The sequence below is a fragment of the Candoia aspera genome, chromosome 9, assembly GCF_035149785.1.
Source record: "Candoia aspera isolate rCanAsp1 chromosome 9, rCanAsp1.hap2, whole genome shotgun sequence".
Classification (NCBI taxonomy): Eukaryota; Metazoa; Chordata; class Lepidosauria; order Squamata; family Boidae; genus Candoia; species Candoia aspera.
Window position 1 is genome coordinate 17,204,268 of NC_086161.1, and position 24,119 is coordinate 17,228,386.

General features: G+C 43.4%; 1 protein-coding gene across 1 annotated transcript in view; it reads right to left on the minus strand.

Annotated features, from left to right (window-relative positions):
* PPP2R2A (protein phosphatase 2 regulatory subunit Balpha) overlaps window positions 1-21,320 on the minus strand; it is a 60,933-nt gene extending 39,613 nt beyond the window's left edge. The window contains exons 1-2 of the mRNA XM_063311110.1: window positions 21,172-21,320; window positions 18,697-18,774 (exon numbers count right to left, since the gene is read on the minus strand). Coding sequence (XP_063167180.1) covers window positions 18,697-18,774; window positions 21,172-21,178 — 85 coding nt within the window. The 5' untranslated portion in view covers window positions 21,179-21,320. The remainder of the gene's footprint in view (window positions 1-18,696; window positions 18,775-21,171) is intronic.
* Window positions 21,321-24,119: the final 2,799 nt, after the last annotated feature.

Here is a 24,119-nt window from a genome sequence, read left to right on the forward strand (position 1 = left end):
AGCAGTCCCTCTGGGAGACTAGATCTTCCAGATTTTAAGTTTTATTATCAGTAAGTGCAACTGCTTTTTGGTACCCCCCAAAATAAGAACTTATGAAGCCATGTAGAACCTGCTCACTTCCAGCTGCTTGTATGGTTACTGCCAGACACCGCTGTGATCTAAATGGTTTGCTTACTAACAGTTAGCGGGAAAAAGTTTGGCAAATTGCAGTAATGGAAAAGCTTTTGCAATATTCCAAACTCAGGTTTTTTTTAGGTAGTATTCTCTTCTTTCCTTGTAGATGGAAACTGCAACAAGCTCATTGAAATTGTGCATGGTGGCTATTGTGGTTTGTGAGAAAGGGATTTTAAGGAAGACGGAAGATGTAATATTTGTCATTTCACTCCTAATTGGGTTTAGAGAGCATTCTTTAAAAAGTTGTAATTGGTGGACACCTGTTAACGTATCTCCCAGGTGACAATACAGAAACAGTGTTGGAATCAAAAAAGAAACATACAAGAAAACATGACTGTATAACGAAAGACAGGACACAAAACACGTACACACCCCTATCTATCTCAGTCACCTCATAAGACAGACTGGGGACAAAACTCATACTCCACTCATGAGAACCTTCAAATGTTTCTCCTCTCCTGGTGCGGGGGAATCAAAAGCCATTTCTTTGCCAACAGACTGAAGGAGAATGGCTAGAAGTCACACAGAAGAAAATGCTGGCATGGCACAAAAACACAGAAAAGTCAGCAAGGATTCTGCTCCACAGTTTTCTGTAAGAATAAGACAATCTCGCCTTAATAGGATAGAAACAATAAGGATCAGCCTGGAAGAAAGGACAAGAGCCATAAATGGCAATCTGTGCATGGATACCGGAGGCCCAGGAACAATGAAAGAGTTCCACATGGCCAAGAAGAGCAACAATAAGACCGTTGTTTGACTGCTTTCTGAAAAACGAACTTTAGCAGAGTTGTTGGTCGTCATTTCTGCAAGGGGAAGGAGGAACAGTAACAGCTTTTGAGAAGAGACTGCTGAGCAAAGACAAGGATCATTAAAAATATTGGCCACTTCAGGATTGAGTTCCAAGCAAACTTGTGACCTATTCTCGGATAATACAGAGATGCCCCACTCCTGCAAGAGCTCCAGTACAGCAAGGCAGTTTCTGTCCCTCAGAAGAACTACTTGTTGAGTTGGGAGACTGCAAAGGAGGATCTAATGTTTTCTGCGTGAACAGCCCTCACATTAACATTAGACCAGACCCGCCCCAGCCACATAAACAGGGAGAGAGAAACACGATGGCAAAAAGCTAGCCACACTTCAAGACGAGAAAACCATTTTGCTTGGAAGAAGGGATGGTTCTCAAGTGATGGAGACAGCAAATCCCAGTCACTTAATGCATGTCTTTCATTTAAGGTGAAAATAGAGATTTTATTTATTTTATTTATTTACCAAATTTGTCACCGCCCATCTCCTCCGAACGGAGGGACTCTGGGCGGTTTACAACATAAGACAATGACCATATAATAAAATTCCAAAATAAAATATAGACTAAAACAATTTTAAAAACTACCAAATATAATGAAATCCCGATGGCTATGGTCTCATTCAGTCCTTGCGTAGGAGGGGCACTTGAAGGGACTAGCCAGCCCCAAGTATGACTATTCTCCTCCCTGCCCCAAACCCGGTGGCAGAGCCAGGTCTTCAAATTCCTCCAGAAGGCTAGGAGTGATGGGGCTAATCTCACCTCCGGGGGCAAGATGTTCCAAGGGCTACTGCAGAGAAGGCCCACCTCCTGGACCCCGCCAGATGGAATTCTCTTGCAGACAGGGTCCGCAGCATGCCCTCTCTGCATGATCGGGTGGAACGGGCTGATGAAGTGTGGTAGAGGCAGTCCCTCAGGTAACCCGGTCCCATGCCATGTAGGGCTTTAAAGGTGATAACCAACACCTTGAATTGGACCTGGAAGCAGACTGGTATCCAATGGCTACCAAAACAGAGATGGGTTCCAAGGACCAAATTCTTTATGAAGTAACATCCAAGTCCTTACTGCACCAGTCATTCATTGTACTTATGGAATATAAACTCAGAAACAGTCAGCATACATTATAATGTACTTTGCTTGGTCTGGCTTAGTGTGATGTATAAACCCAGCCACCGTGGCTTGGCAACCACATTGCACTAAGCCATGGTTTCCTTAACAACAGGATAAGCTTAATCAACATGCTCAAACAAAACCACACAAGTCATGTTTTGGCTTAGCCCAATAAGTGAAACTGGTTTGGTTGGGCCTTTCCTTACTTACAGGGAACAGCATTTTTCATTATGATAATCTCCCCATTTGATCCCAATTAATTCAGAAATTGCCTCTGTCTTCAGCTACCTCCCTTAGCATTTCACAACATCTCCATACCTCTTTCACTCAGTAGGAGTCCTGAGAACCTATTTCAGAAAAATGAAGGCAAAGTACTGTGCACACACAAAATAAATGCTACCACTTGCTTCATCTGCCGAATTTTTCTCCAGTAAACAAACTGCACATCATGTATAATATAACTCCAGTAAGATAAAGGCTTTAATTCAAGCTCAACTGTGGATGACTACATGGACACAACCATGCAGTTTTCTTGGCTATAAATACAGTAGTGGGATTTCTTTCAGCTTTCCAGTGTAGTGTGAACCCAACCAGTGGATGTATTTAGACATGCTAAGCCAGGTTTGGCACTAACTGTGGAACAGTGGAGTGACTGATGACATAGTTTGCCAACTGATTTCAATGCCGTAGCCACCTTACAAGCAATGGCCAGTCCTCTAAATGCTTGAAACAAAGAGGTAGCCTGACTGCAACCAAAGCCACTGGACATGGTTGAGCATCTTCTCCTCTCCAACCCCATTCAACTTCTCTGTTGCCCATGCTGATGATGATATATGATCTGAGATCAGTGAAGACACTGCAATACAGATTATTGTTAAAGCACTCTTTAATGCCAAGTCAACCCACGGTCTAGAGTCACCATGAAGCTAAGGCTCAGCTCAACAGGAAAATCAGGTCATTAATTCAGATGTCTTAAAGGAAAGAAGGGACAGCAAAGTTCAAAGGACTCAAAATCAACAAGAAGGGCTGTTCACTACAGATGGCAAAGCTATCAGACTCTTTACTAATATCTGTGCCAACCTTTAGGAGAGTTGAAAAATCTTTAAGGTTCCTGGGTTCAAGCACCAAGGCAAGGGTTCTCCAGCTCCTAGAAAATCTATCCAGACTCTGTCCAGCTTCCAACATTGCAACAATCACAGCCACAAACACTGGATGGAGTCCATAAAATCCTAAAATACGCTTAAGGTCACTTGAATAAGTCTATATCTGTAACTGGATACTTGTGTCATGTCAAACCCAGTTAGATGTGAGGGTGCAAAATAAACACTCTACTGCTCCCCCCATCACCCAAAAAACTTGGCCCACTGTTTAAAGCAGAGATTCTCACCAAACAAAAGTATTAAATTGGCTACAGACGGTGCAATTTGCAATGGGAATCAAATGGCAAGCCAACACTGTTTATGAGAAGTGACAAATTTGCTGGCTGGGGAATTCCGGGACTTGAAGTCCATACCTCTTAAAGCTGCTGAGGCTGAGAAACACTGCTCTAGGGCCTGAAAATTCACCTCCAAATCTCTCCAGTAACAGAAGCAAAAGCAATTTCTCTGAGCACAAAAAGGTCAAATGTAGCCTATATTCATAATCAAGCAGCAGCAGTTCCTGCACCCAAGCATATCTTAATCTCTAAGCAGACACAATAGACCCATTGCTCTCCAGTACTACAGCTGAAAGCTCCTTGCTATGCCGAAGATCAGAGATCCTCCTTGTCCTAGAAGTATCTCAGATACAAAAATAAAGCATTTAGGAACTCCACATTCTCTGAAACAGTCTCCAATGAGGTCAGTGTTTTGAAATGTGAGCAAGTGTTAACCCATCCTAGTAGTAGTAGATGGGAGGAGGGTTAGGAACATCCATCACAGTAAATTGTAGACCTGTTTGGTTTAGGTGATGTATGAACAGCATAAATGATTAGACCAAGAGAATGTTTACTTATTTACTGCAACCTGGAATTCAAGGTGGTATATATGGAGCTTCCTCCCTATTTTATAACAATTTTGGCTGAGAATGACTGGTTCAGATTCACTCAGCGAGCTCCATGTTTGTGGGGAGAATCGGTCCTGATTCTGAACTTGGGTTTGAAGCACTACAGTGTGCCAAACAGTAACTCAACTCACGTAATTTGGTTTACATCACACTAGACCAGGGTTCTCAACCAGGGTTCCGTGGCACCCTAGGGTTCTGCGAGAAGTCATGAGGGGCTCCCTGGAAGATCACCATTTACTTAAAAAATTACTTCAAATTCAGGCAACTTCACATTAAAGAGGTGAGTTTCATGCTTTATTTTCAGTTTGAGAACACCGTTAACGCATATATATGAGCCTACCCATGAAACGAATGCAGTAATTTCTGTAACTTCTGGCCTATCTTTGAGCCTGAATGTCCAGGGGTTCCCTGAGGCCTGAAAAAACATTCCAAGGCTTCCCCCAGGGTCAAATGGTTGAGAAAGGCTGCACTAGACTATGGTTTGTGTAACCACAATATACTGAACCATCTGGAAATATGCCACTGTTGGCCCTGTGTTTAAATGACACTTTTAAATGGCTTCCTAAAGAAACTGAAGGAGGGTTCTGTGGTTGAGCCTAAGGCCCGGTTCATGCAAAGTGCTCTCCCATCAAAAGATGAAAAATACAGATGGGTGGAAGCTCAAAGGATGCTAATTTGCCATGGCAATTGGAAAGCAGTTACCCTGCTGATGCAAAACTCCATTCAAAGGGATTCTCAAGCCTTTAAGGTTCAGAGGACAGATGCATAATCACACTTGCCCTTTAGTGACGTATAAGTCACATAAAAGGACTTGGTGCAGCTAGTTACGAAAACAAACACAAACTCAGTACAGCGACCTTAACTTATGTATCATTAAACACTGCCTTGACAGAGATGAATGGATGAATTTTCCTAAGATGATATTTCAGATGCTGGAGGATTGGCACTGGAAAACTATTATTTCCTTTATCTGTTACATGTCTCTGGTGGCCACAAAATTCATCGGCTTCCTTTCCTCTTCACTTCCAAAGCTGTCTTCATTTTATTTGCACACCAACATTAGTTGTTTACCGAAATCCTAAATCACATCCCATGCCTTCAAAAGGCGAGAGCTCTAATAGCTATTCTAGGAGTGGATGATCCATATCCCCAGAGGTATTTTTGCACGCAAACAGGCATATACACTGGGTGCTGGAAAGAGAAACTCCACGTAAGCCTTCCTCAAGGAAAAGCATCACTTCCAAGATTTTTATGGGTGTAACAGACAACCTTACATAGTTGACAGTAATAGCTTTAGGCAGTGCCAGGCGACTTTTATATGCGTGTGCATACACAGACATATATGCATCCAGTTTTGCATGCGACGCAGAAGAGCTATTGCTTCATTTTACATAAATTATTTTGAATGAAGTAGCGGCTATTGCGGTTTATAGTTTTAGGAGGTGATTTGTACTGGGTTCACCAGGTATCTTTCGTTTGAAGCTCAATCGAGGTTTTTGGTTATTTTTTTTAATGGTTATGATACATATTATAATACTGTAAATAATTGGAAAACAGTAGCCTTTGTAATATTTTAGATTCTTTGTCTATCCATTTGCATTTTGTTAGTTGTACTTTGTTCTTTTATTTCATTGATATCTCCTTTGGCTCACATTATTTTCTAAAAACAATGGCTTTCATAGAAGTCCTACTTCCCAAGCTGTTTGTTTGCAGGCTAAATTCAATTGCTGCTGCCTAAAGAAACGTCCCAAAATATGATGCCCAAAAGGTCAGGGAGTGGCCTCAAGACACCTCATTGCAGCATTTCTCAATCTCAGCAAATTTAAGATGTATAGACTCCAACTCCCAGAATTCCCCAATGGCAGGGAAAGGGGGTTGAACAAATACTACTTGTATATCACATAAACAGGAAAAAAAAAAACAGACAACCCTATCTGAGAGACCGTAGTATTTTTAAGAGCCTATTTCAGCCCCTAACCCCTCCCTCAACATGAAAATAGGACAAATTTGTGAGCTTGCTCACTAATGTGGGGATGGGTCACAAGAAGACACCAAAAGGTTGATAAGAAGCTATACTAATGTGATACTCTGTGAGTCATCATATTATAAGTGGAGACTGAGTTTACCACAACAGCCAGTTCTATCCCCAGCAATAAATTCTGTATTTGAGAGATTCATAATATAATTGTCATATATACATTTAGCCTACTTAAAACAACAAAGCATGAAAAGGAACGCATCAGAAGTAGAGGAGGTATGACACTGGGTCAAGAAGAGCAATAACTTTCTTTCTTCTTGCAAATTTGACCCAGAAATTACAAAGGCTGACCATGCAGATTTGGACCCTAACCCTCCCAACTTCTTAGTAAGGATGAGACTAAGTCAACACTCAACCAATGCATGGTCTACATCAGTGTTTCTCAACTGTGGCAACTTTAAGATATGTGGACTTCAACTCCCAGAATTCCCCAGCCAGCCATGCTGGCTAGGGAATTCTGGGAGTTGAAGTCCACATATCTTAAAGTTGCCACAGTTGAGAAACACTGGGCTACATGATAAGTCCTTGAGAACCCTTTAGCTTCTTCCCAAAGGCTTAGGGCCAAGCGAAAACAATACAAAGCTTTATGGAAGACAGGTGGTTTGTCCTCTTCTGTGGAGGGAAAAAAGGAAGAGGCTGCTTGAGACAAAAAGATCCATTCCGGCTCTAAGCAAAGCAGAAAAGGCAAGGGAAATACCACAGCCTTTCCGAATGTGGCATCCATCAGGACTGAGTCACAGCAAGCTGCTTGGGGTACACACAACAGCACACACATACACATACCTTTGTACTTGTCCTAACAGTCAGGAATCACGCTGAGATGAGGAATAGGTCTCTAGTGTTTATTACTGCTACATAAGACAGAAAATCCTAACCAACTGACGAAGCGTGGGAAAAACCCAGACAGATAAACCCCAAAAGTCAAGGCGGGTCTGATCTGTGTCTCTTTGAATGGCTGCTTAACTCCTCAGTACTATGCATGCATTTTCCCCCCTGGATAGGGGCCCCCTCCTGCTCACCATCAGTACTCATGACAGTACTCATCTATTAGTTTCTTTTAATTGCATTTACCTATTTTCTTCTCCAGGCAAGGCTATTGGCTTGCACAACACAAAACACCCCTCCATGAATTCCCCTACAACAAGGCATGAAAACAAGCAACACAAAAACAAACGGTAACTTGCCACGCAGGCTGCAACAGCAAACCACTTTCCCCTACCTTACTTCTGTTTGACCATGCGCTTAACTGCTGCCTTCCTCTCAACCCTTCACTGCCACCTCATCCCATCCAGGCTAGCTAACAGAAGCAAGGCCAGAGCCGGTCCCTGTTGCTGGACCAGCTTTGCTGGGAAATGGGGGGAAAACCTCACTGACCTGCCGCCACAACATTCGGACTGCAGTACTTGAAACAGCCAGAGCATTGGACGAGATGCTCCTTGGAACGGCCGAGGTCTATTCTAAGAATGAAGGAAAGTTCTTGGAACACATGTTCCATTTTGAGTTTGGGACTGGACCTTTCAAGGTCAGAAATGAGTTTGTACATTCTTATTTGTAAGCATCTAACACTGCACTGGCCGCTCTATGACAGGGGATGCTGGATTATATATGCCTTTTGCCAATTCAAGCAGGAAATTTATGTTTTTTCTTCTTAATATTCCCTGATAAAAGCTTTCTACTAATAAGCAACAAGAATGCTGCTGCTGCTTCCGGTGCTATCTCCCCCTGGAAGTTGGTGACCCGCAATGCTACTTGTTCTTTTGTTATTACTTTCAGAGATAAGGACATTGTCATTTTGCCAAACCTTATGTGAAGATATACCCCAGGGGTCCCCACATTCTTCAGCTCATTGACCCCTTCATGAAATTTCAGATAGTTCATTGACCCCCAAACATTACATGAAAATAATGTAATAAATACTTTAATACTACTATGAATAACAACAACAACAACAACAATGGATAGTCCCATTACCCTTGGGGGTCTATATTGACCACTTCGGAGAACCCTGATATACACTGTCCTCTAACCTGGTGTTTCCTGTGAATCTTTCTGTGTACAACTAACTGGAGAAGTGTAGCATGTATCTTAAATATTCCCATTTCCTCTTCTTGGTGGTCTTCACAATTTCCCTATCTTTGCCCATGTTTTGGAAGACTGTCTATATATATATTCAACCCATGACATGTTAAGTGATTTTCTGTAAATCCACAGTTCAAAATCTTTTATTCTCCCAATTGTCACCGAAATCATTGTCCATCCTTCTATTCTATACAAAAGAATCAGCAAGACATAAGAACACACGGCCTGCCACAAACTTCAAAACTTAACTCCTCACACCAAGCCAAATAAATAGAGAGCAAATAGACTTATTTGTCAAAAAGCTACTCTCACCTGTTCAGTCCTGCTCCTTATTTCTGTGCTATGAGCAAGCATGCTAATAAATACAATTCATCACCGTCTTCTATATAAATCAAATGCCGAAGCAATTTTGAAGTACAGAGTCCAGAAAAAAAATACTATACGATCTTGAATATATCAGCAGGCTCTTAAAATTGTTTTGAACAGATGTCTTCTTTCTACCCAACTGTGAATTTCTCAGTAAGATGGGAGTGCAAAAGTCTAATTTTGCGTTACAAATAAGAGCATGTTAAAATTTCTCCTCTTCCAGATATCTTGGGCAGGCCTCAAGACAAACCCACATTTTCAGCTTAAGGATTACTATGTGAAACCACCTTCTTGCCTTTGGGCCTCTTGGCATTCATACAGCCTGCCCAATTCTTTAGTTTTCAGCTGATCTAAAGCCGAAGCGTCAGGACCTTTTCAAAATAAGAAGGAAGGCCAAGTTAATCTATCAAGAGACCTTGACACTTGAAAAAAAGGAAAAACACAATCAGAGGAAAAGTGACACATTGTGCAAATGAATGGCAATAGGAAGATACCTCATGAACCTCTGCTGTGTGAGCAAACTGCCAGTAGAGTTCTTTTCCTCTTTCAAATGATTCTGTGGTCATCCATGGGAAGGAAATGGCATACTAGTTTATTTTAGCCTGAAACCCCTCCTCTGATTAGCAGCCCATAAACCCAAGAATGGTCAAGTCCTATTTCTCTATTTTAAAAAAGAGATGCGAAAATAACCAAAGCATAAAACAACAAGATTCGGGTGGAAAGAGAACAAATGGGAATTTGCCAAAGTATCTGGCACTCTCTACTCACAAGTTAACATTAAAGTTATTCTCAGTTCCCTTTTTTGATGTTGCTAAAAAGCGTATTCCAGGAGACAGAGAAACCATCAAACACTCATTTCAATACAACCAACATAATAAAACTACCTCCAAGGACCACAGAATTGGCCCCCAAATTCCTCCATAGTGATAACTTCTAGTAAGATCCAGCCTCTGCTACAAACCAGTACTGTGAAAGTTGATCATAGAGCTTCACCCACAGTCCATGCAAATGATTTTCGTTATGAGACTTTAGTATTCACATAGAATGCCAGGCAATCCCATCGCACTGAAAGTCCCAGGACATCTGACAGTGCTTCAAGAAACAAAAGAGATACTTGGCTTATCGTGCTGCAGAACACAGAGTCACTCACTTGCAGAAAACTACATTTTGCTGCAATTTCAAAAAGGCATGGAAACGCCCAGTTAGATGACAACAGAGAGAAATGGTCCAGGAGAGAGTAACAGTATTCTCCATGATTCTCTCCAGTTCTCAATCAGACCAACAAAAAGCAGTTCGCTTCCAAAATCTCTTAAGAGAGAACTTTGGACAAATTGCCAAGGATAATGTTTTTACACTTAGTTATATGGTCAGCCAGGGATATATGTGAATACCCTCACTTTCACTGTGCAAAGCCCTCTCCAGCAATGTGTAGCCTCTCATTCCCTCCCAGGGTTGTTCAGGAGGAAGTGCCTCTCATAGGAAGTTTCTGGTAACAGTGCTAATTGTCACCAAGGAGAGGAACTGCGTCCTTGAGGAATTCTTGGATTTCTCTTTTCCCTAGAGCAAAGGGAAACTAATTTGAGGGGGTTTACACTCACTTCCCCTCTGTCTGGATATACGTGGCCTTTGCCAAGCCAGAAGTGCTGGATTGGGATGTGCCCAGGATCCAACATCTGGTTTTCTTTTGATGGCCTTTGCCCTTGCAGCAACAGCTTCCCACAACAGCCCAACTCTGAGCACTGGTCAAGCTGACCCACCAAGGACCAAGGCACTCTAGTGTAGTCTCATCTTTCCCAAGGGTGGCTCTTCCTGGGGGAAGCAGAGATCAAGTTTAATACTTTATCTTCAGCAGCAGCATCCTTGATCCTGGCACTGCGCCTAGTGCCTGCTTCAGGCAGTCTGAGCACTGCAACCCCTCTACTTGTTGCAAGAGGACACTTCACAATGGGGGCCTTTGGGGAGGACATCCTCTATGTGCCGGACTCTTGATCAACTTGTCTAGGCAGAGTGGAAACCCTGTCAGAGCATGGTCTGACAATTCAATCATGTGCGGAGGGAAGCTCCACAAATTATTTTATAATTTTAGGGGGCTCACAGTATTCCAAAGTTTGAAAACCCCTTGTAATGGTGTGGGAATGACCTTGGGAGACAGGAGGAAGAGCCGCAGCCTAGACAACGATCTGGCAAATGAAATTTGAGTCCAAAGGGGTGGAGAAACTGTCTCAGAAGGGACCCTCTCTAGATTTTGGAAGAGTAAAAGTAAGAGATGGGAGAGGTATTCTCAGACTTGCATGATTCTGTTAATGTATCCTTACAATGAAGATCGAGCTAGTATTCACTGTGGTGCTTCTTGTCTGGACTACCTTGAAGGGCTAACACCCCTGTCCTGGAGAAACTTCCATTCAATTTCTCTACCTGCTTCTTTGATATAAACTTTCCAAAGCTGCTTAGGTTCATCTCTAGTCCAAATAGCGATGCTGGGGGTCCTAGGGATTGTCCAGACAGTGCAGATCTATAGGAGACAGCAAGCAGTGTCTATAGGAGACAGCAAGCAGTGTCACACAACCTTTTAGATTCAAAAGTAAAGAGCATGAAGGGACACTCTTGAGGACCGTCCTTATCTCCTTAAAGCAGTTGGGCCTGTTCCCAGGACTGCACAGCTCCAGCATGATCCCAGGAAAAGATGTGCCTGGTTTCAGGAGTTGCAGAACAGGTGAGGCTTGCCTGCCTTCCTGCCCTGTGAAGCACCCTTTCAACCCCCTCATCCTAAGCACTGCACGGTCCTAATAACAAAAGGTCTGCCAGGCCTTCCCCAAACCAGAGTGGATGAGAGCTGTGCATTTAGATAGCTTGGAATACGGTCTTCAGACAAGGACAATGAACTGAAGGGGAAAGAAACTGAATTCAGATCACATCTGTACAGCCAAAGCCAATCTGACCTACAACCAAGCCTATGCATACCTCTACATTCTGCTCAGGGACAGTTCCTTTCATCCAAACAGTCTGCAGAAAGGGACTTTCCAACCCTGTGACTCAAGATGTGATGGACTGTAACTCTCAGAGGCAACCCAATGCATCCAGAAGGCACTTAGCTGGAGAAAACTGGGTTCTCTTTATAACCCGCCACCCATTAGTTGCAACGATCAACAATATATTTACTGGGAACTTACGCTGCACTTGCATCTCTGATTGAGGATTATCAGATGTTTTACATTTGGTGCAGAGGAGTAGTTAGAAGAAGCCTTCCGTTTCCAACCGCTCTCTGCTATACAAGTGAACTTTCACCTAGCAACCTTAGCAGTTGTGTTCTTGGCTTCTGGCCAACGTCGGCTCGAAAACAGAATAGTTTTTGCATGCATCACATACGACTTGCATCTCTCTCTGGAGTGGATAATGGTCTGTTTTATATGCATCTTCGGATAATTAAAACAAAAAGCCATCCTTCAAACATGTTCATAAAGCTAGATGTGACACTCTTGGGATCCGATGTGATTTGATCAGAGTTCCAACATCGGGGCACCTATAGGGATGGATGCTAAGTCCTCTGAGCTAAGCCTGGGCAGCTGCTTGTGCTCTGACCTCTATAAGCATCTTCCAAGGTGGAGGTGCACCTAAGTGAAAGCCACGTAGATCGCAGAGACCTTCTGCCAAGACAGAAGCACAGCCTACCAATTTAAAATAGATCCAGTCCTATTGATCTTGAATCAGATAGTTCCATCTTTTTTAATACAACTCAAATTATCCTGTTACCATAACTGTGTATCTTACCATAATTAAGGTATTCCTTCCATTCCTTCATTAAAACCAAACCAGTAGATTTCAGTCTTAAAGCAAACACATCTTCCCCTGAACTTGAAAGATATCAGCTAATCCATAGCTTATTAGCGACAAATAAGAATGAAATCTGTGCTAGACATGCTGTAAAATAATGGATCTGTGCTAAAGCTTCACTAGCAGAAAGATGAAATGGAGATGGGGTGGTCTTCCAATCAACTTCACTTTTTCATACCCTCATAGAGGACTGTGCGTTTCAAAGCTGTGCTCTCCAATTTCAAAACATACCACAAGGAAAGAAGTAGTTACGCAGCTACTTTCAAAGCATTAAAAGTACAGGAGGTCCTCGTTTAACAACCACCTGTTCAGCGACCAATCGAACTTGCAATGGTGCTGAATGAGTGATAGTTACAACCAGTCCTCAAAGTTCCTGCCATTACAGTGCTTCCGCAGTCACATGATTGCAATTTGCAAACTTCCTTGCTGGCTTTCCACAAGCAAAGTCAATGGGGAAGCCAACAGGAAGTCAGAAGTTACAATCACGTGAAGTCCTCACTTAATGACCCATGGTGATTTACTTACTGACAGTAACCAGGGACTGCTGGAAGTGCCATTGCTAAGTGGCGCAGTCATGTGACATTGAGCTTTTCGACCACAACACTTAGTGACGGAAATTCCAGTTCCAATTACCATTGTTAACTGAGAAATACCTGTTAAGTTCAAAGGAAAAGAAAAAGGAAGGAACATTTATTCTCTCCTTAATATTCCACTATTCCAAGAAGTCTGTCAGTGAAGAATCCATTCATCCTGAAGACTCATTCTTGGAGGCCACCCAACCACCTTTAAAAAGTCAGATATGGTCAGAGCCGTATAGCCCTCATGTAATAGCACAAAAACTAAACAGGATTGAACATCCTGATTTTGAGGAAGAGTAAAAGAATGACTGGGCAAAGTCAGTTCAAGAAAAAACAGATGAATGATTTGGACAAACAGGAAGACTTGCAAAACAGATGAGAAATCAACTCATTAACACTTCATAATCACTTCAAAGTCCTTAAGCCTGGGCAGGTTAGATCTCAAAATTTAAAAACAGATTAATTCAACAAGCACAGGATCTGGAATTATCTATCCACCCTATCATTAATGTGATAGTAACAGTATACATTTCTTACATACTCTGTTCTGAAGATAGACCATTTATTTATTAGATTTCTAAACCACTGCAATCAGGAGACTCTCAGCAATGTATGGAAATAATTGCCACAATATCCACAGCCATTAAAACTTCAAACTGAACACTACAAACACTCCTATGGTATTTTATCGATTGAATTGAACAAGCCCTCCAGAAGAGCTGCTTTAATTTGCTTCTGAAAGGCAAACAACACCGGAATTAATCTAGTTTCACTATTCCATAATATTGTTATATGCCCAGAGCTCCATGAAACAGTAACCAGAACTATTTCCGAATACCCGACCATCCAATCTGCAGACACCCCTTTAGGGCAGATGTGCCTCTGTAATTTATTTCAACAGACGTATGCCCTTTGTGGCAGTAGTGGGACAGCCACAGTGGTGTAGTGGTTAAGGTGTTGGACCAGGATCACAAAGACCCAGGTTCAAATCCTTCTTCATCCATGGAACTCACAGGATGACTAGGGGCCAGCCTTACTCTCTCAGATCAAATGGTAGTTGTAGAGAAAAACTAGAGGAGGAAGTACTGGTGTAATGAAGTAGGCTCTGCCCTATGTATGTTGATAATCTATCAGTCGAAAGGGGAAAATAGTTCAGTTGCTAGAATTCTCGTAGGTAGTCCTCGACTTATGATCACAATTTCCATCGTAACTCATGGTGGTCATAAGTCAAGTCACCTTGTGGGCAGACCTGATTTTACGACCATTTTTACAAGTTAAGCGAATCCAGCTTCCCCAATGAGTGGTTTTTGCCAGAAAACGTCAAAAATGTTGCAAAACACGATCACATGACCACAGGATGCTGCAACCGGTCATAAATGTGAGCCAGTTGTCAAGCATCTGAAATGTGATCATGTGGCCATGGTGTGTGTGTGTATGTGGGTTGCGCGATGTTTTGCGATGCTTGGAAGTGCTTTACAGGCCATAAAACACCCATTCCGAGGCCGTTGTAACTTTGGACCATTGTTAAACAAACGGTTGTAAATTGAGGACTACCTGTAACCTTGACTTTCTCTTTAATGTATCTCAAGAGAGAGCCTGTGAGAATCATGCTCAGAAAGGGAATTAAGTTTCAGAGACCAAGAGGATAAAATCTACTTGTGCCTTCTTGAGCTCCTTTTTTTAAAAAATTGTTTTTATTGAAACTTTTAAGAAGTTAAAACTAATCCAAACTAATATAAAGTTAGGAAGAAAAAAGAAAAAGAGAGCAAAGAGAAAGCAAAACATGCAAGAAAAAGAAGTTGAACAAAAATAGAAAAAAAAAGATAAAAAGAAGTGGCTTCTAGTATTCTTCACAAGTTATAAATACAATTATATTTTAACCTCTCTCTCTAAAGTCGCTTCATGATTCTCTTCTTTCTATAATCTACCCTATCTAATCATCATAGCCATAAATCCCAAGTTCATTTTTTTCATTTTTATGCAAAAAGTCCATAAGAGGTTTCCAGTTACCAACAAATGTAGACAGTGTCTTTTCTCTAATCAAAGAAGTTAATTTATCCACCTCAAGTTCCTGGAGGAAATAAATCTAAACAAATGAGGAAGAAAAATAACATTGTATATATACCTGAACTCTCAGGTTTTCAAAAGACCTGAAAATGTTAAAGGCTAAATAGTTTATTTATTCCTTGTAACATGCTATTGTTGTGTTTCAAGTGTAAATAGTTTCAGCAACAACCAGCACCAGTGCATTAAATAAATAAAATGATCTCTAAAAGAGAAGTCACTCCCATTGGTTTAAAACCACAAATTCAAGATAGTCCCAATTCTAACTATGATTACTGCTTTTTGCATCACAGCTTAAATACCCCCAGCAAAAATCAGTCATTCAGATTCTAACCACTTCTTAGACATATTTTTTGTCAATTAACTTTAGTTCACCTCTAGATAGTTCTCTGTCAATCTTACTATATCTTCCACCAAGCTATCTGCTGGTCAGGCAATCTCGGGATTGTTGATGATTAACACTGCCCATAAAATGTACAAAATGAACTTCCAACTGAGATCAATTTCTCTTTTAAAAATACAGTAATACAGAACAGGAAACCTATTCATTTCAGCCAGCCATTCTTATTCACAAAGGCTGAATGCAATTTTAGATGGGGGGAAAAAACCCAGAAATGGTTTGGGGACAGCTTTCTTGAAGCAGGAGGTACTAAATTTCAGGAAAATAAGTCTATGGCTTTCAGAAACTGATTGAACTATAACGTCCAGCAATCTCAGTCAATATAAGCAATGATGAGAGACTAAAAGTTGCAGTTCAGCGACAACTGATGGGTCATAGGCTCCTTACTCAAAGAAAATTTATTTGTATGCTGCAACAAGTATCACACATATCAATAAGCCACAGTGTGGTTTGCTTGGCTTCATCTGAGAACGCTATATGAAGCTAGTCACTAACATTCATAAGCCTTGATTTATGGGTTCATGTGTCAGGATCAGCCAACCACTGATTATTCAACCACAGACAAGCAAACTATATTTTAATGCAATGTATGAGTCCAATCCCTATCACCCCAACTGTGAGATCAAGTTAGGTTCCCAGCTTAGACATACCAAAGGTTTTGAGCTAAAACTGTCCCAAACTCTTTCCATCATCATCATCATCATCATCATCATCATGTTTATTACAGCCCTAAGGCCAGACACAATAAAACTATACAATAGTAACAATCTTACATTAATACATACATACATATAAACAAAAGCAATTAATATACTACAATCCAGAATTAAGAATGAAAATGCTAAAATTAATTGAAATAAAATTTCATTATGTTAAGAAATTCAAAATCTAAGTGATGGTACGGCGTATTGTGCAGATGGTAGCACACAACTGGGCAACCTGGGAAGATGTTTTTGGGTCCTTGACCGAAAGTAGCAGCATTAGATAGAAGTCACTCTCCCTGCCTGGAAATGTCTTCAATAATGGATATATAAGGATCTGTCTAGAATCCTTATATAGGGAACAATATAACAACATATGGCTTAGGGTTTCTATTGATGATGATAACATCCATGTTGATAAGGACTGTGCTTGGTTTAGATTCTGCCTGTTATGAACATTCTCAATATATACTTATTTTCATCATCCTCAGTATACCTGTAGCCCTAGTTATATATGCCTATTTCTCTCCTTTCATCCATCCTGGGAACAAATTTCTAGGATGCTATGCAGAGAAGCATCCAATCCAAGCTTCACACTAGCAAGGGCACCTGCCTTTAACTAGGAGGATATGAAACTGCTCTTTAAGTTTAGTGTCAGATCTTTGCTATTTCCTCCAGAGGGAAGAAGTACCCCAGATCCTTCCAGCTTGTTCTTATCCTCAATACAGACAGCATCACACAGAGATGGGTGTTGCTTTTGCACCAGCTGCAACAGATCAATAGTGCAGTAATTCATACACCAGTGGTCATTAGACTTTACCGGTGCATATATGGGAAGAGATACGCTCAGCTCTAGTTAACAGCAGTGTCCACTGTAGAATATACATACTGGAGAGAATAGGGAGGTACTTGTTTCGGATGTCTTGGTCCATGAACAGAACAAAATGGAGCTGTTCTGATCTGGGCAAGAGATATTATGGGGAGGGAATAGGGGAAAGGGCCAAAGGTATCAGGGGTTGAGGGGAGCCACAGAAGGGTCAGAAAATGCTGAGGAGAAGGGAACAGGCAGGCCAGCAGCAGCCATTAAGGGGAGGGAAGAGAAGGGGAGCTACCCACCAGCTTGTCCTACTTGGCAGTCCAGATTTTGTTTCTGTTGACCTGAAACACCACAGCAGAACCTCCAGAATGTGAAGGCTTGTTCCCAGTTCAGAACCAAGTTTTCCCTATTTTGTGCATCCCCCTATAGAGAGTTACAGATCTGCACGGTCGACTAATACACAATAGCCCGGTCCGAATTTCTCCAATAAAACAAACCTTATTACAGCTGAGCAGAATGTGTGATCCCAGAAAAGGTTTAGGTAGCACAGATATTGCTAAGGAAGCACACGATCTATCCTAGCACATTTATTCAGACCACAGCAGCTCTCTGAAGTTGCAGGCTGAATTTCCCAAAGCTTTGCTTCCAGAAATCACTCTGAGATGCCAGAAACAAAATCTAGATCCATCTGCACACAAGGCAGGCTCTTTATCAGCAAAGCATTACCCATCCTCAGGAAAAAGGAAAGCCAAGTTTTTGGAATTAACTGTGTTAGCTTCAGGGAAAAAGTCTGTGAGTTTTCCTTCTTAGAAAAAGTAAGAAAATTAGATTACACAGCTATCTTCCAAAAACTGTTACTGCTCCTACACTTGAGTGATCTCTTGACCCATACTATGCATTCTCCAACTCTGCTAATACTTTCAGAAATATATCATAAAAAAAAAACCCTAGATGTCTTTCTGCATCTTCATGCTACATTTCTCTACAGCAAGGACACAGTACTAGTAACACACAGTGCTCACAATTATGGTGGCCTCTATTCAGAAAAACACAATGCATGATCATTTGCAAAGTTTAACAGCCACAGGTGATTTCTTTTAAATGCAATAATTCAAGTAATGAAAAGTCAGTTTACACGCTGCATGTAACATGGATTATAATGCATGTATGTATACACCCACAAATACATGCAAGGCATGACCAGAAGACCCATCTGCTGTTCATCAAAGCATTCATATTCTTTTTTTCAGGCTTATACACATACCAAAGAGTGTTGCCCCTAATTTAAAGGGCTGATACAATTCTTAAAGCAGCCACATCTTTTTCAGACTCATGCAAATCCCTTAAAAAGTTGGGCTGCTTTAATTAATCGTCAAGAGGTGCTATGCCACGTGAGCTCCAAAGCATGTCTTCCAAATTATTTTCAAAGCATGCAGAGCTCTAATACAGAGGAAAGAGACATGTGAAAAATGATTAGCATCACTTCAGAAACTGCCCTGATTGGAACCACTTAATGTCTAGCCCAAACAAGATGAGTGCCCCAATAACCATTAAGCATCATTCAAGACACTTCAGTAAGCTTTCAGGATATTATCTCTATGCCCAACATCAGGGAAAGATTTTAAGTATCACAGGAATGCGCCATTTCTACTGTTCTGTCATTAGCGATGGTAATGGTCTCAGAACTTGTTCTTACCTTCCGCTACATCATCGTCCACAGCGCCTTTCACCTGAGAAAAACACCACTGAATGTCATTCCCACCACCGCCAGCTCCTAGAAACAGAACAGAGGTTAAATCAAAGTAATTCCACACCCATCCTATGAAATTTGGCTGCCCGGTGTTATCATTCTGCCCTAGTGAACAGTGCAGCAAATGATGCTGCAAAGACAAATTCTACACACCCACAAGAATATTCTCAGCACAGATTGGAGCCCACAGGAACCTCATCACAAACCATTCTCTTCCTCCACCTGCTTCCCAGGTATTGGGTTCTGAATTAGCCCAGAACAAATCCAGCCAGCCAGCCCAGAATCGCTTCAATTTCTCAGCAAATTCTTGGCAGTTTCCAGAACAAGAACCACAGTCCTAACACATTCCAAAATCACACCATTTGCAAGAAACTACCGCTGCTATCTTCTAGAATTCCCTGCAAAATGCCAAGTGCTTCCTTGCCTTAACAAACAAAATCCGTTTTCTACATTAATTCCCCTCCCTCCCCCAACCTGGCTACATTTTTCCGCAATGTATATAATAACAATAAATCAACATTCTCATTAGCAGCAGCAGCAAACTTCACTGCCTAGAGAAAAAACAACAGAAGCCTATGCCAAGAACCTTTCCTGTCTGCATAATAAAAGAAATAAAACACAATTTAAAAATAAATAAATGAAGCAGCAGCTACAGCCTCAAAAGTTGAAGAGGTTGTCTGGCTGCTTTAAAGTTGCAAGTCAGTTTTAAACTACCGTAAAAGATGGATCGCAGAGAAAATTTCAGGAACATTACTGCCCCAGCGAAGACAATGAATCACTTGAAACCTTGCCACGGAGGCATGGCCCAAACACACACCAGACACCACCCATTCTTCTTCATGTCATTTGGAATAAGTCATTTGGGTTGGGTTCATACAGGAAAAGTCAGTGCAGGCTATGAACTAGTAGCTTTTAGTTCCTGAAAAAAAGGCTGTCAAGATGGAGCATTTTCTTTTCATGTACCCTCCCAAACCAAATGGAAGTTTTTCTCTTTCCTGCTAAGGCTGAGCTACAGCAAGAACAAAGTTTAGAGCAACTACCTACCCCTTCCTGCCTCAAGAACAGCAGGAGAGTACAGGAAAAGTGGAAACAAAGTATTCTATTTTAATCTCCCTTTTGTTACATTGTCCTGGGCCATTTGATCATATCTGGGCACCAAGGGGAAATGGGGAAGGATGTTCAGTGACAGCGATGAACCCATACATATATTCAGAATTCTGAATGCATCCTGATGGACCAAACCCAAGGCCCGTAGCTGAGCTTTGTCTGGAAACCCAAGATCTTCTCAACAGAATGTAAAAGGAAAAGTGCACCTCATTCAGAAAAACGTGGGCAGCCCCCATCCAGCTGTAACTCCCTACATTCAAAGCTCTGCTTCCATTGATGAAAATAAAATGGGGGTGGGTGGATGCAGAGGTGTTGAGCACATTAGGGCTGCAAAGCAGTTCTAAATACAGCCTCCTGTGCTGAATTTCCAAACCTAGAGCAATTAAATCAGCTGGGTGTGGGTGAAACAAATTCCAGGAAAAAGAAGAACACAAGGAAATGGGGGGGGGGGGGCAAAAGAAGGAAGCTGGCATTGAAGGCCTCCCAATGCATTTTCAAGCCACCACAACCACAAGGTCTAGTAATGTGGGGGACCCCATCCCTCATATAAAACAGGAAGCGGGGGGGGGGGAGAGATGCATGCTTCATATACTACCACATGTAGGCTGCTCAAGCTCTCAGCAGCACTCCCCGCCCCCCTTCCAATGCTTCCCTCGGTTTGGCACGAAGATTGGCACAAATCTTCCCAAGGAACCGGCTGCATCGGAGCAGACTGGCGTACAAGCCAGTCCACCCTACCTCCCCTCCCCGTAGCGCCCTCTGCCCTCGCTTCCCAAGCACGGGGGGCGTGCAAAGCGAGCCTCCTGGTCAAGCCTCGAATCCCGGCCCCGGGTGGGGTGGGGAAACAATTTAGAGGCTTCCCAGCGGGAAACGAGGAAGATCCCCCCCGCCAACACACACCCACACCTCGGCTGAAAACCGCTCCAACTTCTGCCTCTCCCTTTCAAGCGACACCAGCCGCTTGACAGGCAGAGGCGGGCAGGGGCATCTTTAAATTTAATCAAGAGTAATCAGGGCAACCAATAAAGAGGGTCGAAGCAAATGGGAAGGCGCAAGAGCGGGCACGGGGAGTGGAGGGAGAATTTCAGGAGCCCATCCGAGGGAGCAGAAGGAAAAGCGGAGCGGGGTTTCCGAGGGAAAAGCAACGGGGGGAAAAGCAAATGAAGCGGCCAAGCCCGCTCCCCGCAGGGCCAGCTGCAAGCGCCGGCGGTCCAGCCCTGCAAGAGGCAGCGCAGCCCGCCGCCTTCCCCGCCGCCCCAGCGCCGAGCGCCGGGCGCCGGTCCCCGGGCAGAGCGCGGCTCGCTCGCCCTTTACCTGCCATGCTGGGCGCCCAATGCTCGGCGGTCGGAAGGCAGCGGCCTCTCGGCGTCTCAGTCCTGTAGCCGGGCCGGTCCAGAAGGGAACGCGGAGGGAGGATGGCAGCGGATCCCGTCCGCCAGGGCGGGGGGGCGGCGGGCAGGGCAAGGCCGGCGCCGCTTCCAGGGCTTCCCCGCGCTCCGCTTCCTCCTCCTTACCCAACCCCCCCTTCTGTTTTCAAAATGGCGCTGGCCGAACCGAATATGACGTCACCGGCCGAGGCGATGGAGGGTGGGGAAGGGGGGCAGCGCGCCCGAAGCAGGAGAGGAAGGGGGCGGGGCCCAGGGAGGGGAAGCGTCCGCGGATTGGGCTGCGCCGGCCGCGCTCCGGCCGCGCCCGCTCGTGATTCCGTCGGTGGGCTGCTGCGCGTGCGGTTGCGCTATGCCTGGGCGGTCTGGTCTGGCTTGGCTGTGCGAGGGGACGCTTGCCCGGTGGGCCCGCCCGCGGCCCGGCTCTGGCTGCCTGATGCGGGTCTGCGGTCGCGTTCCCACAACCAGCTTTCTGCGCGGTTGCAAGACGTGCTGGAACCCCAAGCGGGTGGGGAAGGGGCTAAAAACTGAGAGTGACCTGGCGCCCAGGCGGCCGCGAGCTCAGCCTGCTTTTTGCGTTGGCTCCCGAGAAAGAAGGAGCGCGGCGCTTTGGTGTTGCTCTCGCCAAATCAGATGCTGATTTTCTGAGGAATCAGCTGGTCGGTAGAGAGGTCAGGGTCCGGCTCTGGCTGATTTCCGATTTGGGTTGGGGGTGTGCGTGTGTAAAAAAGCCCCACAATTATCTGGAGGTGGCTTTGACTACCTCTTGGGCTCCAACTGCTGTTAAATTTTGCTTACGGATAATGCGATGAGCAAGCTTCAAGGAAGAGACCAGAGTTGCAGCACCTTTAATAACAATTCAGTTTCCGTTCGGAACAATTGTTGCAGGCCTAGGACTTCTTCCTTTCCTTTTCACCTTTCAGAAATTCTTCTGATTTCTGGGAAGTGCAGAGCTGCTGCCTCCCTTGTTAAGCCAAGATCCCAAACTCCCGAAAACTTCCCCTGCCTAGACCAAAGGCTCTCAAATGTCTATACAGTGTTTTGAGTTCCATCCATCCATCCAAGAATCAGAGTCCTGCCAAGATGGAAACAAAACACCCCCTTCTTTCTGAAGTAACTGCTTGCAGGCATTCTGTTGTTACACTATTGCCTTTCTCAGTTGTATAAACATTTTTAAAAATGTACTGTCAGTTTTTGTTGCACTAACTGTAAAATAAGGAGTGAGAACTAACTGGGGCCAAAGTGCTGATAGGAACAGTCTTCCCCTAAATCAGTGTTTCCCAACCTCGGGAACTTTAAGATGTGTGGACTTCGACTCCCAGAATGCCCCATGCTGGCTGGGGAATCCTGGGAGTTGAAATCCACATGTCTTAAAGTTCCCGAGGTTGAGAAACACTGCCCTAAACTCAATCCCAAAATGTATCCAAAAATTGAGATATGTAACATTATGCATTAGCTTTCAAAGACTCTTGCAGGTATAAACACCAGGAGATGTTCACTGTCTTAATCGTAATGTGCTCAACTGGAAACCAGCTGAACTTCCCTTTGGGGCACCCTCTGGCTCTTCCCCAATTTTGGATGGGAGTTGCATCGGCTGACCTCTTTTTCTAGACTACGGTATAAGTCATAGGGGTACCACTAATTGAGAACAACTGTGGCCAACAATGGGATGAAATGCTGTATAAGCATATGTGGGAATAAACCTCAGTGCTTGGTCCTGGTGCTGACTCCGACAGCAGAAGTAAAAGAGTCTTCTCCAATATGGTGGCCTTCACATTGGGCCATGCTGTTAGACCTGTGAGGTAGTCCACGTAGGAAACTTAAACCATGGGTACTATCTTTATTATTTATGAGTACTATATTTATTGCTGATTATGGCAACCAGCTTGATTGATAACTGGCAAATAGAGGGAGAAAATGTAGAGGCAGTGAAAGACTTTGTATTCCTAGGTGCAAAGATTACTGCAGATGCTGACTGCAGTCAGGAAATCAGAAGACGTTTAATCCTTGGGAGAAGAGCAATGACCAATCTCGATAAAAGAGTTAAGAGCAGAGACGTCACACTGACAACAGGCCCGCATAGTTAAGCAATGGTGTTCCCCGTAGTAACATATGGCTGCGAGAGCTGGACCATAAGGAAGGCTGAGAGAAGGAAGATAGATGCTTTGGAACTGTGGTGTTGGAGGAAAATTCTGAGAGTGCCTTGGACTGCCAGAAGATCAAACTAGTCCATCCTCCAGGAAATTAAGCCAGACTGCTCACTTGAGGGAATGATATTAAAGGCCAAACTGAAATACTTTGGCCACATAATGAGAAGACAGGACACCCTGGAGAAGATGCTGATGTGGAGAGTGGAGGGCAAAAGGAAGAGGGGCCAACCAAGGGCAAGGTGGATGGATGATATTCTAGAGGTGACGGACTCGTCCCTGGGGGAGCTGGGGGTGTTGACGACTGACAGGAAGCTCTGGCGTGGGCTGGTCCATGAAGTCACGAAGAGTCGGAAGCGACTAAACGAATAAACAACAACAACTATCTTTATTGTAAGGCTACAGTGATTGAATCTTGCAAGTCTGAAAGTTCCCCCCCCACACCTTTACTATCCAGAGAATGAGGGAGGGTCCCTTCTGAGATGCTTTCTCCACCCCCATCTCTCCTTTGGACTCAGATTTCATTTACAGGTAGTCCTCAACTTACAATTGTGACTGGAACTTCCGTTGCTAAGTGAGGCGGTAGTTAAGTGAGTCACACCCAATTTTACGACCTTTTTTTGCCACGGTCATTAAGCAAATACAGCTTCCCCCATTGACTTTGCTTGTCAGAAGCTGGCTTGAAAAGTTGCAAATGGCGATCATGTGCCTCCGGAATGCTGCAACCATC